General features: G+C 40.7%; 1 protein-coding gene across 2 annotated transcripts in view; it reads left to right on the top strand.

Moving 5' to 3' along the window:
- Positions 1-16,787, top strand: part of zcchc2 (zinc finger, CCHC domain containing 2) — a 37,285-nt gene that overhangs the window by 11,882 nt on the left and 8,616 nt on the right. For both annotated transcript variants that reach the window (XM_012964871.3, NM_001114221.1), the window contains 8 exon segments: positions 2,383-2,454; positions 3,641-3,753; positions 4,700-4,794; positions 5,792-5,875; positions 8,491-8,548; positions 12,484-12,622; positions 13,961-14,019; positions 16,377-16,465. In XM_012964871.3, coding sequence (XP_012820325.1) covers positions 2,383-2,454; positions 3,641-3,753; positions 4,700-4,794; positions 5,792-5,875; positions 8,491-8,548; positions 12,484-12,622; positions 13,961-14,019; positions 16,377-16,465 — 709 coding nt within the window.

Genomic DNA, 16,787 nt, shown 5'->3' on the forward strand with positions numbered 1-16,787 from the left:
CAAAGTTTGGGGACCCTGGTATTAATAAAGAATGGCAGCAGTTTAAATTAAAACAAATGAAAGTCTATAGGTGAAATCTGATTGGCTATTGATGGCTCCAGCCACTTTTTTCAAACCTAAAGCTGCAGTTCCCTATTGACCAACTGTGAAGAGTTTGGGGACCCTGGCAAATACTGAGAATACCAGCAGGTTGAATTTCCCCATTTAAAGCCAATAGGTAAAACCTGATTGGCTGTTGGTAGCCCCACCCATTTTCTCCAACTTTAAACCCCAGTAACCTGGTGACTAACTGCGAAGTTTGGGGAACCTGGTATTAATATTTAAGGAATGGCAGCAGTTTAAATTTAAACCAGTTAAGTCTCTAGTTGAAATCTGATTGGCTGTTGTTGGCTCTGCCAACTTTTTTCAAATTTGCACAGTGACAAACGAGTGAGAATGGCAGCAGTTAAAATTTTCCCCACTGAAATCAATAAAAGAAATGGGATTGGCTGTTGGTGGCTCCGTCCATTTTAGCTACCCTAAAATGAATATGTAGTCTCCCACTGACTGACTGTGCATAGAGACCCTGACGTATATAGTATATGGGAGTATATTAAATGTAAAACAATAAAATTTAACAGATTAAGTCTGATTGGCTGTTGGTGGCTCCGACTGATTTTACTAACCTTTACCTGTAGTCCACCAGTGAACAACCGTAAGGAGTTTGGGGACCCTGGCGTTAATATACTGTGAGAAAGGCAGCAGGTTACATTTTTCAAACCAATATATTACATATATTCTTTCAGTTTTAGGCGTTACATTTTGGCTGTTTAAAGGAACCATGACACCAAAAAATTAAAGTGTATAAAAGTAATTACAGTATAATGCACTGTTGCCCTGCACTGGTACAGCTGGTGCGTGGGGCTTAAAGGAGATGGAAAGGCTAAGTCACTTGGGGGTGCCAAAATGTTAGGCACCCCCAAGTGACTTTAATTGCTTACCTTGTACCGCGGGCTGGTGCCCCTTTTCAGAGAAAACTGCACCAGCCCGGGATACCTGCAGCAAATGCTTCCTTATTCCTTTGCTCTGCCGGCAAAATCCCTGGGCCGGCGCATGCGCATTAGAGTGAAAAGCCGTCTTTTTTGTTAAAGTTCAGTTTTTCACTCTACTGCACATATGCGCAAGTGCGAACAAGGAAGAGGAAGCGCTCGCTGCAGGTACCCTATGCTGTTCTCTCCCAACAGGGGCACCAGCCCAGGGTAAATGGTAAGCGATTAAAGTCACTTGGGGGTGCCTAACATTTTGGCACCCCCAAATGACTTTGCCTTTCCTTCTCTTTTAAGGTGGCCATACACGTAGCAATTCCCACCCTCCGTTGACGTTCAGGGCTGAATCGGATAAGGATGTAGAAACAATAAAAAAAAAATTTACATCCTTCTGCAGATTCAGCCCTGAAAGTAGATTTTGCTCAGGCGCCTTCAAATGCCGATCAAAGAGTCAACCAGTATCCGAAGCCTTTTTTGATATCGGTCGTCGAGTCGAGTCGCCATCCACACACCGAATATCGTACGAAGCAAGATTTCGTATGGTATTATTGGTGCATGTATGGCTGGCTTTAGAAAGATTACTATAGTTTATATAAACGGCTGCTGTGTAGCCATGGGGGCAGCCACTGAAAGAAGAAAAGGCACAGGTTACATAGCTGATAACCGATAAAGCCCCATTATATTCTACAGAGCTTATCTGTTATCTGCTATCTAACCTGTACCTTTTCTCCAGCTTGAATGGCTGCCCCCATGGCTATACAGCAGCTTATTTATATAAACTATAGTAGGGTTTCTGTAGCAAACACACCAGTTTTACCAGTGCAGGGCAACCATAGATTGTTTTATTTATGTGAAAGCACCTTTATATTTGGGTGTTACTATTTCTTTAAAAATCACCTTTAACCTTCTGTCTTTTACTTTGCTGGAATGCAATTATATATATATATATATATATATATATATATATATATAATATATATATAATATTGTAGAGAGAGAGTCCGCACTCACAGGTCTTACAGAAAATGTAGAGGCGTTGTTATGTATGTTTATTTATCGTGCTGTGTAAAAAGTGGAGTAAAACATCACCGGTGATGTTGATAATAGCAGCCAATACGATACTTTGCTTTAATTTTCTAGCTGTTGAAATCTAATTGCTGATTGGTTGCCCTGGGCAACATCAACGGTAATGCTTCACTCCACTTTTTGCACAGCATAATAAATATACCCTAAGACTAGTTGTTAGCATTGGCGGCTTGATATTTTATGTATATGCTTACATTCTGGTTGTGTTGCAATATTACTCTGGTATTCAAGTATGAAGAAAATAATGTAGCTTTTCTTTTTTGGTTCCTAGGTTACCTGGTCAGATCATTCTGTAACTTCTGTGACTAAGTCACATCATGAGCTGCTGGAATTCCTTTTAATGGTAAATAACTATACATCTACCATAATTCCATTTTAGTAAATTTATTCTAAAATGATCATTGATAAAATTATGGAATGGCAAGGTGGTATTTCAGAAATCTGGAAGAAGTCACATGATATACATGTTTTATAATTGTATATGTTTTAACTGGGGGCACATGATTGCTCATCAATGGCAATCAAGAAAAAAATGGTCCCCAAATGATTCATTAGAGAAGAGAATTGTTAAGATTTTTTCAGAACTTTTAAAGTAGAGCACTGTGCATAGAAAATACTTGGGGGGGGGGGGGGTATAGTACACACTTGGGAGCAATAAGGAACTTGGTTTTAACTTTATTCAGGTAAAGAGTAAATTCGTGATACTGCACTACCCAGCATGCTGCATGGACAGCTCTCGCCCATCTCCCTTGTTGTGGGCAACTAATCTCCCCGATATGCCATCCCACCGGCTAGAATGTAAATCGCCGGTGGATGGCAAACGTGGCACCGAAATCGCAGAAGTTTCCTCTCAAGGCAAGTTCGGCGATTTCAACAAATCGCTGCACCGCGTATGCGATCACACCTGCGATTTACACTCTAGTTGCTGGGGTGGCATTTCGGGGAGATTAGTCACCCGCGACAGGGGAGATTTGTCGCGGGCGACTAATCTCCCCGTCTGTCATGGCCCTAAAACATGTAGACAGTTATCCATAAATGATCAGCATTGTCTATTTGTGTAGCTGTGATAAGTAGCTGCTACTGTTTTGCAGGCTGAGAATCATCTCCTACGCTGGCATCAGTCTGCACCTAGGGGGTGGAAATCTTTAGAAGTGTATTGTTGGGGCTAATATCCATCTTTTTATAAAAATAAGGGTGTTCGTCTGTTTCACACACACACGCACATATATATGTATATATGTGTGTGTGTGTGTGTGTGTGTGTGTGTGTGTGTGTGTGTGTGTGTGTGTATATACCCCCACCAGGACTTGGCAAAAAAATATCCCAAAGACATGTTTTTGCCTAATTTCAACTGGCATGCCCAGCTGCACAGAGGCTATTTATTACTATTTATTATTTATACTAATGGATACAATTCACAGCAAGGGATGAAATTGTATATTATATTATTGATATTTTGGCTTCTAAACTTAAAAAATTAGAATTATTACTGGTTTTCAACTGTATTAATTTTCTGCTCTTATTAACAGCTTCCAAATGAACTGTCAAGGGAAGCATTTGATGAGACAATACTGAGAGCACTAAATCAGGGTTCCCAAAAGAGGGAAGATCGTCGACATACAGACCTGGAGCCCATAATAAGGTGAGATGCTAAAATCACATGGTTTCTGTGCTTACTGAATAGATTGGGGAGGATTGGTCTTTCTTCTACCCGCTGAGAAAATGCCACTTGCAAAGTAGGCCCTTTACAGAACAGTTTGTTTATTTTATCTGAGCACATGTCTTCATCAGCAGATTAACACTCCTTTCCCTATGTGGTATTTCTGTTAGTTAAAATACACATGCAAAGAAATGATGTGCGTTAGGCTGAAAAGGTTGTGGTGCTCATGGGCTGACACAAAAGCCCAGAACATAAGATACAGTATTTATAGCCTAACCCTTAAAGGACATGTAAACCCCCACACACACAAATTTAATCCGTGAACAGCCTCTTTGAAATCTTACAGTATCTGCCACACTGGTTGTCCAGAGGTTAATAGTAAGGCTGCAACATTACCACTTCCTTCTCCTCCTGTAACCCACTCGGCCCCCTCCCTCAGGGATTTGCCTTGACTTCTGGCTTGTGGGCATGCTCAGTTGTTCTAAGCTCAGATTACTAAAAACGCCCTCCGGTCTAGCAGCAAGTAAAAAGATGGCATTGTTGGTTCCCATAGAAACTCAGCTCTAGCTCTCTGCTTCAATTTTTTTTCACCTTACCTCCTCTCCTGAGCTCAGCTCAAACAAAGCAAAACTAACACTAATGCTGTCAGTCTTATTGTAACTGTCAATATGAGTTTTTCATTAATCTATTTCTAGTATAAAGTACTATATCTGCAGATATACTTAGGTCAGTGTTGTATGCACTTTTCTAGATAGCTTAAATGCTAGGTGTCTCCTCTGCTGTAGGTTCTATTAGGTGCTTTTAAAGTGCTATTAGGTCTTGGTTCATAGATGTATTGTCAATAAGTTAGTAAGACATTAATATGAAGTTATGTCTAAACCTTCTGCAATAAGTATCTTGTTCAAGTTCTCTGTTTCTTTGTATACAGGCTAATGTTTAGATCACCATCCCAAGCACTCCTACAAAACCAGAAGGTTTATAAATTTTTTAATTCACTTCCGATGGAATCAAGTCCTTCACGCAGTAAGTTGTTTGTGTTTTTTTCTACTAATTAAGTAATCATTTTAAAACAGTTCTATACTGGTATATTAACCTTTTAGGTTGTTTGCTGGAATGTTTGTTTATTGCGACTCTTTATTTTGTTTAAGGGCAATTGCACATGGGGAGATTAGTGACACACTGTTAAATCTCTTCTACTCTGGGCGACTAATCTCTCTGAAATGCTTTCCCACCTACAATAAAGTGCATCACCAGCGGCATACGCGAAGCTTCACTTTTCGAAGTGGCCTGAAGTTTGCTTTCCAGGAAACGGAGTAACTTTAGAAAATAAATCAGTGGAGTATACCTTCCAACCAGTGATTCACTTTATTGCCAGTGGGAAGGCTTTTCTGGGAGATTAGTTGCCCATGGTAGCAGAGATTTAACTGTGGGCCCCTCATTTTTTTATGTGCTAAAGTTCTGTTATCACATGCTTTCCTAAAATTCCTTGATTGAGCTGGCCGTACACATTACAAAATTAGTTGCCAACCATGGCCGTTTAGCAGTAGTTCAGTGGCTATAGTGTGGGGGCCTGCCTCACAGATATCTGATTGAAAATTGGCCAGACACCTGTCAGGCAAGTTCAGAAATTAATGGGCCTCTGTTATCCTGGTTTTGGAACAAGGGCCACATTGGTGGACAAATCGAGGCATTTGGCAACCTCACCTGGTCTTCGACCAGACTAGGTGTTTTCTAGTTTTATGTATCTTGCATTATCCAGAAGTTGGACTGACGTGTGCTTGCTATTTCACATACAACAAAGCATCGGACATTTCAATTGCCATGTGTCCTGGGAGAAAGAACTTTTAGGTCAAAACTGAAGCTTTTGGAACAACTAATTCCCATTAAAATCTAAAGCAATGCAGAATCACTCAGTGTGCCATAATCGGAAATGAGTTACCCTGTGTTCAGTCATTTTTAATTCTACAGCATTTATAGGCAATTAGTGTTTGGAGTAAGAAGTTTGCTTTTATGTCTGCAGGTATTGTACAGGCTAATCAGAAGTCATGCAAAACACCTGAACTTTTCAAGGAAGACAGTTCTGAGGCTTCCAGTCAGGAGGAAGGTAAGAATGTGACAGTCCTCTTCATGCTGGTGTTGTGACAGCCAGAACTGTCCCTGATGCCTCCCTTTAAATTTAAAGAAGTCATCTGTAATCACTGATAATTTTTGGTTCCAAAATAGTACATTAGGGCCTTTTCAGACAGAAAGGAGCAGCAGTGACAGCCCCTTTCTACCTCCGCTGACTTTAGTCTTTTTCTTTTACTTTTTACAGAAATCTTTTCTGACTTCACGGAAATAATTTTGCTCTAATATTTTTTTGGATAATATGAAATTTAAAGACATCTTCCTAAAACACGTAATCTTTTAAGATCAAATAAAAAGAGATACAGCTTATGCCATCCAAATCTACAATCTTTAATCTTAGGAGACTTTTCCTTAATCTGCAAATCACTCACAAGAACCTAGGCTCCAGTCTGGTAGTGTCCTTGGACATTGCCAAAGCATTAGATTTATATAATCTTTCCCCTGGATGGGCAAGTACCACAGATGGCAGACCCAGAATGTACCCTTAAAAACACATTCAAATATTTAGGAATCCATATCCATAAAGATCCAGCCATTCCTTCAACACAACCTTTATCCACTTCATAACATATTCAAAGACACTCTAAAACTCTGGACAAAATTACCCCTAACACTTATTGGAAGAATAAATATCTGCAAAATGATCTTACCAAAATTTCTGTATATATTTAGTAACACGCCTAGTCATATACCCAAAAAAGTACTCCAACACAAAGATTGGGCACAATCAGAATTAATTTGGGGAAACAAAACCCTACCCTCTCAGGGCCTATACTCAGTGTTTCCCAAGACCAGTTAGGGCTGACATCCCCCAATTACAAATTATACTATTTGGCCTCCCAGAATTCCCACATTGCTAAGTGAAAGCCATTCGATACAGAAAACCCAGCATCAATACTAGAAGCTTTATACTCAACCTCAATTGAAAGAATACATAATGCTCTTTATAGAAGTCGGAAGGACAGTAGTCCCCTACTACCCGTCCTAGATGCCACCAAAAGAGCATGGGACAGTATGACACACCACACGAACACATCAGGGATGCTGTCGCCAATATGGGTAAAACAGCAATCTCTTGTACTTTGTAACATTCCCTGAAGCCGAAACCTGGGCTTGGCTAGGGGTCAAATGAATTGACCACTTGTATACTAATGGAACCTTGCATACGCTACCCGACCCGATCTGTCGGGCTGATACATGCAATTTACGCACCTCTGTTTAGCTCAATTTCCTTCATAACCTCCACAAATCCAGCACACGGATCTGGAGATGTTAATAGCTCATCCTACTAGAACAAAACTCCTTTTAATACATACAAGCATTTGATTTCTAAACGATACGACCCACGGCCCAGAGTGAAATACAAATGGGAAGCTAGCGGGATCCATGTAGATCCCAATAAACTGGGATGAAATCATTGACAACTTATACCAGCCTTTAGTGAGTGTCAGAGACAAACTCATTCAAGTCCAAATTATCCACCAAACTTATGTTACACATCAAAAGTTACACACCATTGGAAGACTCTGCTTTCCAAACTGTCTGAGATGCAAGGCCCCCTCCGCCAACTTCTTGCATCTACTGTGGGACTGCCCTGACATACAAAATTTCTGGAGCAGGTCATACACTTTATGGCTACAGAACTCTCACTTCCCCAAGTATAAAACCCAGAAAAATGCCTGCTAGGTTTATTAGACTTTATTACACCTGGTGCCCAGAACAAATACTAAATGTCTCATGAGGCTGCTGTTCTTCTATGCCAAAAAGACAGTAGCTATGCACTGGATGGGCTCCACCCCACCAACACTCGGAAAATGGATTACCCTAGTTAACTCCCAACTATATAAGCTTACCTATCTATTCAGAGGCTGCACAAACAAGTTTGAAGGTATCTGGACTCCATGGCTCGAATCTCCTGCGATTTCTGCTGAATGAAGACTGAGACTCTCCAGCTTCCCCTCTCCTTATTTCTCTCTTTCTTCTACCTTTCAACCGTTAAAACCAATACAAATAAAAAAAAAAAAAAAAAACCCAATAGGATTGTTTTTCCTATCAAAAAACAGTATTATTATTTTATTATTTCAGATACAGCTTCTAAACTTCAAAGCTCTTAGTCTTCTGCCACTCTAGTACATAAAAAAATATCACTTAGTGGGATTGATCAGCTTCTCTGAAATTATACTGAATAAATACGAATATTTTCAACATAACAAAGGGCATTTGTGTTTATAGTATGTAGGGATGACACAGGGAGGAAAAACAGTTGTTGGTTGCAGTCTTCCAGGCAGAACAAAGTAGTTACTACTATAACAGCAACCCTGCCTGTCCACCATTAGTTTAGCTGTGTGTTAATGGTTGTTATTATGCATCGTTTTGTTTTGTTTTGTTTTTTAAATGAACTTTCTGACTATAAAGTCTTAATTTTAATAAGAAAGGAGGGCTGTACTTTTTCCTCCATCCCTGTGGACAGTTTGTATTTGAGGTATGCTGAAACCTTTTTGATCATTGCTGTATATTTTAGCATATACATGTAAGTAGAATGTGGCCAGCTGCAACCGTATTTATTAAATGTCTTTCATTTTTTACATGTAGAAAATCAGCACCGCTTAACAATCTACAAGAAACCACTTGGAAAATGTCCAGTTGTAAAGTAAGTGAAATAACCCTCTTGTTTTATTTAAAAAAAAAGTAGCATTTATAGAGGCTACTTAATTGTTTGTGAACTGCCAGAAAGCAATTCATGGTTTATAATCAGTTGCTATACATCACTAGACCTGAAGCAGCCTTTGATGTTTGCTTTTATGATGCCAAGCAGAAAATGCCTGCTGATGGGGTGCTGTGAGATACTAGGATTAATGCAGATATTACCCCCTTTTAAACTACCTTTGCAAGCATCGCTCATACCTGACTTAAAAGTAATTTTTAATTACGTTTTGGTTATTATTATCTCAATGTTTTGTTGTGCAAGCTGTCACTAATTTCTCATGATCATGTCACAGCACCCCAAAGACCAATCAACACCCACAAAACTTGCATACAACTAGCTGCCACCACTCTCATACACTGACGATAAGAGATGCCAAGCACTCTAGTAGTTAAATGGCTCTGTAACCTGACACACACAAATGGTTAATCCACATACAGCATGCAAAAGACTTAGGCACACAGTTCCACACTTTTAGGTTATATTCGAACATCAAGGACAAAACTTAATAAATTTTAAATTTAATATTGTAAAAGGTATAAAAGTGCAGTAGTACAAAATATTTTACAAAAAGGACATACAGTAAAATAATTACTTTCAGTTTTAAAATAAAAGGGAAAAAACATAAATCCTATACTGACCAATACAGGTTCCTTCTAGTCCTGGAGGCAAGGGTAAACCAGCGGGATAAACTTCCAATTGAAACTGGTCCTCCAAAATAAACCTCACCCCCTTAGGAATCCAAGGGGTGTCCCCATTAGCAGGACAGTGTGTAAATTTTTTTATGACCTCCTGTGGGGATGGACTGGACCAAGAATGTAATGATCATAACTCCTAGGGGAACATAATAGAGAGATATTATATTCTTTGGTTATGATTTCTCCAACAAATTTTATAGATACCAAAAATCACTGCTGTGCGCCACCCTGATACTCCTTACAGAGTACCCAAAGCCAGTGATTTTTGGACTGGTTTGACAGGCCATTTCAAATTAAACTTATACTCTGTTTTTGATATGCTGGTGCAACAGGTATGCATTCTAGTATGATAAATGTAAGTTTGTTATAGTGTGGCCTCCACATCACCTATCATTGGTCATGGTGTGAACTCATAAGTTACCCTGGGATTTCACTACCCCACATGGAATTACTCTTATCAGTCCGTTACAGCCAGGGCTTAAAGCAGGACATCACAGGTTGGGGGACCTTTACACATGGCTGATTCCAGGACCTAGTAAACAGAGTTAAATATCTGATTTTGGTATTTGCAGAATGATTGTTTTGAATACATTGGCCTATACGATTAACTCTTACAGGCCTGTATCATGCCACCTCTCCTTTTTAGAGTGAGCAAGGGGAGACTGGCTTACCCTGGACCAGACTGCTTTGTTACTATCTGCCTTGGAGACACCTGGTACTGTCAGCAATTCTTACATAACACTGTCCACTGGGCCTCTGCTCAGTACAGGTTAGGGTACTGGAGCTATACCTGGCTCACGACTACCATCGTTCTTCACTATCTGAGTTGCACTGTCCACCACAACCCTACTATAAATCCTCACCACCAGTTTCCCACACTCCTACACTGACTCCTGAGCTTGGCCTACCTTCTGACCCTCCACTCAAGGCTTCAGGCAGTTTGGATATAGGGTCAAAGATCACATGCTTGCAATCCCTCACTGCAGGTCCACTACCTGTTTGTACAATGGAGATTCCTAAGGAAAACGCTTCTCCACATCTTCCTTATGATGTTGACCTTGGGACACCACTGATTCAGGCACTGGTTGACACTGGCTCCCATCTCCTTGTCCTCCCTCCCAGTTACATTGCATTTTACTTTTGGCAGTTATCTGGTGAGGAGAGGATGGCCACATTCCAGCATGGCTAGACCTAGTGAGACCTGGTCATAGGGCACAAAAGCAGTAACCATGTAACCCAAATTATTCCCCAACAATACATTTACAAGGATTTCATTGGCTAGCCCACTTTCCTTTAACCACTCCCCGCACCCCAATCCAATAAAACTTTTGCCACAGGCACCTTTTGGGTGGCTCCTACCCACTCTCATTATTGGGAAAGTCTTTCAAGGAATAATGTCCCGGTATTTATCTCTGGAAGCACCAGAGAAAAATGAGACCTCTAGTCCCTGTGTCACTTTGTCACCCACAGTTACAGGCTGCATATGATGGTGTAAATTCTCATGCAAGCATTACCACTGGCTGTGCAGGTTTAATTTGTTCCCTCTTTTGTGGGCAGTTAGCCCCCACATGGCCAATCTGGTTGCATGAAAAACATTTTTGCGGCTATCCCTCTGTACTGCTTTGGCAATAGACCCTCCAAAAGATAAACTCTCTCCAGACTTAGGATTGCTGGGTGCTGTTCCTATGGCATCTGGCTACCTGCATAAGTATCTGCAAACTTTACGACCTAGCCTGCTGTTTTGGGCTCCTAGTCCATAACAAACTGTCGTACTTCCATGGGGCAGATGTGCAAGAACTGGTCTTTAACCATTAAATCAGTCAGTTCCTTAACCATGGTAGCTCCTAGCCCAGTGACCCATTACTTGTAAGTAGTTTTGAAAACTACAATTGATATCTGTATAGCTGTTAGGGCCTTTTTGTAGGAACAATTTCCTATACCTTTCTGGAGTGAGATTATACCAGTCAATCAGGCCTTGTCTGATAGCATCATAATCCCTGTTAAGCTCTGACAGTAAATCCACAAAGGCTTCCAGGGCTTTGCATTTTAACCCTGGGGTAAGGTACTTTGCCCATTTGTTCCCGGGGCAGTTGGTACTGTCTACAAATTCTCTCAAAACCACTGAGAAAGGTGTCCATGTCTCCATCCTTCTCCATGGTCAGGAATTTTTCATGGCAAATATGGAAAATATATGCTATCCAGGGCTCACAGGACTGTGGCTGTGAGCTTGTTGCTGGATCTTTGCTAACTCCATTCAATGCTGGCGTTCTACCTGTCTTTCTGCTGCTGCCTCTCTCTTTGCCTGTTGGTATTGCATGATCAGCTAAAGATGCAGCTGGGGGTCATCCGAACCCGTTACCCTGCCCACTGCAGCTGTTGTTATGCCCTTGCTCAGATGGTCCAGGAACAGAGATTACCCCAATGTTCCAGTAAGACCCAGGAAGTGTGCCCCTTGATAACCTCTGTGGATACATTTCCAGTCATAGATACAGATGGCCCAAGAAACTATAGAACTTGTTGTATTGCCTTTAAATTGACTTTTTTGGCTCAATTCATTTAGACATCTGAAAGGCAACATTTTGGACCTTACTGTGCCCTTTATCAATGTGTATTTAGACCCAAGGCAGGTTGGGTCATGTACAGTTTGGCACCTGTTTCAAAAGGATTAACATAGGGGTAGAGCACTTTACCATTGCGGAATTACGGATAAAGCTGGTAACCTGAATACCATTTTGCAGTGACATATTTTTATTTAGAGCATTAGTGCCTGGCTTAAGTAATTAAACCTTGCACTAAAGGACTGCCAGTCCTTACAAGGAGGAAACATTTTTCAAGGACAAACTCATTAGAGCTGGGGTCCCCAACCTTTTTTTTACCCATAAGCATGATTTAAATATAAAAAGATTGGGGAGCAAATCAAGCATGAAAAAAGTTCTGAGGGGGTGACCAGTAATGACTGATTGGTTATTTGGTAGCCCACTGAACTGGCAGCCTACAGGAGTCTCTGTTTGGCAGTACACATGGTTTTTATGTCCCTAAAACTTCAGTAATTCAAAAATAAGCACCTGCTTTAAGGCCACTGGGAGCAACATCAGAGGGGGTGGTCAGCAACGTGTTGCTCAGGGCCACTGGTTGGTGATCACTGCACACACACAAGATCTAACACAACACTTCTTCTTTCAGAAACACTTCTACTATTAAAAATTCTCCTACTGATGGCCTTCACAAGCAGCCTTGTGAACAGAATGGTGAAACAGATTGGCGGAAGTCAGCCTGCCCCAAATCTTCACATTCAGAACACTGCATAAACTTGGAGCATGCTGTAAGTAGGGTCTCACTTTGATATGTACATTTTTGGTGCAGTACTAAGAAAATTAGAAATGCAGATAGCTTTTAGTTAAAGAAAAAAACTAGAAATTCTACAGATTGCATATTAGAATCCATTCACCTCAAATGAAGCCAGTGAGTGTAAGTCCTCTTCACACCCTTTGCTCCCTAGAATAACATACATGTTATTGTGAATCATTGTAGTTAAAGGAGCAGTATACTGCCTTGTTTAACATTATAGGGCTTGTGTGGAACATACTTTTTTGTTTCTTAAAAATTCTGCTTAAAATTTTGTTTTTTATTTTTTAAGCTAGTCAGGGAGATTGAAGCTACTCCATGTTTGTTTTTTGTGAGGAAGATAATTAGTTACACAGCCCACAGATAGCCCTTATGCGTAGAGGACTCTGCACTGCTAATCTAATTATCTAACACCCAAGGACCAACCATGGAGCAGTAAAACCAATAGATTTTTTTCTTGATCAAACATAAGAAAAAGGTACCTTCAGCACAAGCCCTATTCATTGCACTGCCAAAACATTTTTTGTGTGTGTCTCTCTCTCTCTCTCTCTCTCTCTCTCTCTCTCTCTCTCTCATATTGCAGTAAAAAAATCTACTGCGGCACTCATAGCAATGACCTAAAACGTAAAATGAGAGGTATTAAAGGAGAAGGAAAGGCTAGTAAAGAGTTAATCTCAAGCTGCACGCATACCTTTGGTTATCTCAATAGTTCCCTTAAGTCTCCCCATATTTCACCTGTTCAGAAGATCTGAAGCCAAACAGGAAGAAAAAATGCTGAGCTGTGTAAGAAAGTTCCCATAATGCCTCACTCCTGCACAGACATGCAGACCAAGTGAACATGCTCAGTTAGAGTCAGCTTCCTGCTGATTGGCTCAGATCCACATTCCTAAGGTGGGGGGAATGAGTTCTTAGCATTCTTGAGGGAGGGGGGAGCTGGAAAGAGCAGAGAACAGAACGCTGCCTGTCTGTGGCACAGGAATTACAGACACAAGAAATCTTTTTTCAGAGAAGTCAGGGCAGTGTTTCTGTGAGTGCTTATGGCTGTATTTACATTGACTTTTCTGATAAAGCTTACTTAGTTTTTACCTTTCTTTCTCCTTTAACCCTCACTTAAGTAATTAGGTCAATAATTTACTTGGAGAGATTTAAAGTCAATGCTATGCGCATAGCATAAATCTTGTGAAAATCATCTGTTTTCCAAAGGCTTTCACTGCATGACTTGCATAGGCTTTTCTCAGCTTCTTAGTCTTTATCGCACTAACTTTGATGGTCTTTCAAATTTGAATAAAATATGTAAATATTGCTTTATTTTCAGCGAACAGTAGATAATTGGAACTTAAGGATGACGAGTCGGGAGAAGACCCCTTCTCAAAGGTATTATTCTTACATTTTTTTTATTGGTTCATTGTATTGAGGAAAATAAGTGATTTAGTATCTTGCTAATAACATTTCCTTCCTAGCACTCCTCTCTAGGTAAAGAAAATGGCACCATGCTTTCAAGTTGGCTCTATTTCAGCGGTTCTCAACCTGTGTGTCGGGACCCCTTTGGGAGTCGAACAACCCTTTCACAGGGGTCGCCAAAGACCATCGGAAAACACATATTTCTGATGGTCTTAGAATTAATTTTATGGTTGGGGGTCACCACAACATAAGCAACTGTATTAAAGGATCATGGCATTAGGAAGGTTGAGAACCACTGCTCTATTTTGATGGGGCAATATTGAATTCTGGACTCCAAAAGAGGTGGAGCTTACTTGAAAGTAGGCAGGGCAGTATAGGGTATAAATTTTGAGTCAGATCATTAGCATGGTCTAAATCAGTGCTGCCCAACTGACGGCCCGCGACCCCCCACTGTGTGGCCCCCCACCTGTCTGGCTGCTTTGAAGGTTTACCTTTGTGTTAGCTTTAAATGGTATCAGTACTGAGATTAACTGGCCCCCCTGCATGGTTCTCACCTCAGATTCAGGCTGTAATCCCCTTGTATTGTTTAAACATCTAATCCCCTGTGTTGTTCACACCTTTTAATACCTGCATTGTTTAACCCCTGCAGTGTTCACACCTCAGGCTCAGGCTGTAATCACCCCCATTGTTCACTTCTTCACACCTCAGACATAGGTACTGTAGGTACCTATGTAGGTACTGCCTGACTATGCTGCCTGTGTGTGCCATACTCTTGCCTGACCTTAGCTGCCTGTGTGTGACATACTCTGCCTGCCCTACCCTGCCTGTGTGTGCCATACTCTGCCTGCCCTACCCTGCCTGTGTGTGACACACAGGCAGGGTAGGGCAGGCAGAGTATGTCACACACAGGCAGCTAAGGTCAGGCAAGAGTATGGCACACACAGGCAGCATAGGGCAGGTAGAGTATGGCACACACAGGCAGGGTAGGGCAGGTAGAGTATGGCACACACAGGGAGGGTAGGGCAGGCAGAGTGCTGCCTGTGGGTGCCATACTCTGCTTGCCCTATGCTGCTTGTGGGAGGTGAACCTGGCAGGGGTTTGTTGTGGGAGTTTGTTAGCAGTTGGAAATAGCCATTAAATGGTCCATAAGGTATGTAATTATGTACTGGGGGTTGCTGTGATATCCAGAGGGGAGGAGGAGGCATATGGAATTTAAGGGTATATCTTAATATGACATAATTCTTTCACATATGAATGACGGTTGATATCTCCACAGTAAGGACCAAGCATTTGGGATTTTGCTGTGTTACCGCCATTGTGATAAAATAGGTGTGGTTTGAAGTGGGTGTGGTTTCAAAAAAGGGAGTGGTCAAAACTGGCTTCCATTAGCGGCCCTCCACCATGTATGCTAGAGAAATTCCGGCCCTTGGCACCGCAGAAGTTGGACAACACTGGTCTAAATAATGGCTGTCAACTGTTGGCGCATGGGCCAGATGTTGCTCTTAAAAGGATTCAACAATAGCATTTTTTATTGTATGTTTATATTTTTAAAATTAACGCATAGAACTTAACATATAAATTAATCCTTCAGAAGTGTTTTCATGGTTGTCCCAACTGTTCCATATAGTGAGCCAATTGTTTACTATAACATGTTCTGTGCCAGATGGTGATACCATGATCATTTTATTATCAATATATAATAACTCTGTCTGTGTAGCTCTTAAAGGAATACTGTCATGGGAAAACATGTTTTTTTTTTTTTTTAAATGCATCAGTTAATAGAGCTTCTCCAGCAGAATTCTGCATTCAAATCCATTTTTCAAAAACCCAAATAGATTTATTTACATTTAATTTTGAAATTTCACATGGGGCTAGCCTTTTAGAGTGAATTATTTGCTATGTTATGGTAGATATAAAATAGTACCATAAAAATCATGACCGTATCCCTTTAAGCTATAGCAGTATTGGGGAGCTCAACCCTCTGTTAACTTACCCAAGCGGGTATCAGGTGCAAATACTGGAAGAACCTCACCTTGCATGGGGGTCAATATCCACCAGCAAAAAAATCCAGTAGCACACTGAAGATGCAAGCCGTGAAAAAAAATGTGTTTTATTTGCCCAAGTACTTATAAACAAGCAAAGAGCAACGTTTCGGGCCCCTCCGGACCCTTTCTCATAGTACCATAAAAATCATGACCGTATCTCTTTAAGCTGTCTTGATGCCATGAATCTGTCTTAATGGGCCACATCCAGCCAACGGTTCCCTCATTGGACCCCCCTGATTTAATGGCTTATTGTTCCCAACAGTTTAATGTGTGATATTTCAACAGATATAATGCAGAGAAACTAGATGGACGCTCAATCAACAGAAACAATGGAGTGAAAACTGTGCAAAGTCTTAGAACAACTGTAGGTAAAGGTAAGTGTATTTTTAGCTCAGAGTTTGATGTGCATGTACAGCTCATCAGAATTTAGTGACTATTAATATTTACCTTATCCAACGTTGTTTTACCTGTTTCCTAGCTTACTTTTTTGATACTACAGGCAGTAGCTCTTTCCTGACTACTGTTAAGCACTTGAGGCAATATTAGACAATTTGTTATTAATGATTCTCTTATTTGCTTTACCATATTCAACAGCACTTTTAGAGCATATGCATCGTTCATATGGGTACCTGGCTTAATGAAGCCTACTGGAGTTCTCGCAAGGGAAACCATGTATTTTATAGAATGTATCAATTA

Source organism: Xenopus tropicalis, chromosome 6 (genome assembly GCF_000004195.4).
Source record: "Xenopus tropicalis strain Nigerian chromosome 6, UCB_Xtro_10.0, whole genome shotgun sequence".
Taxonomy (NCBI): Eukaryota; Metazoa; Chordata; class Amphibia; order Anura; family Pipidae; genus Xenopus; species Xenopus tropicalis.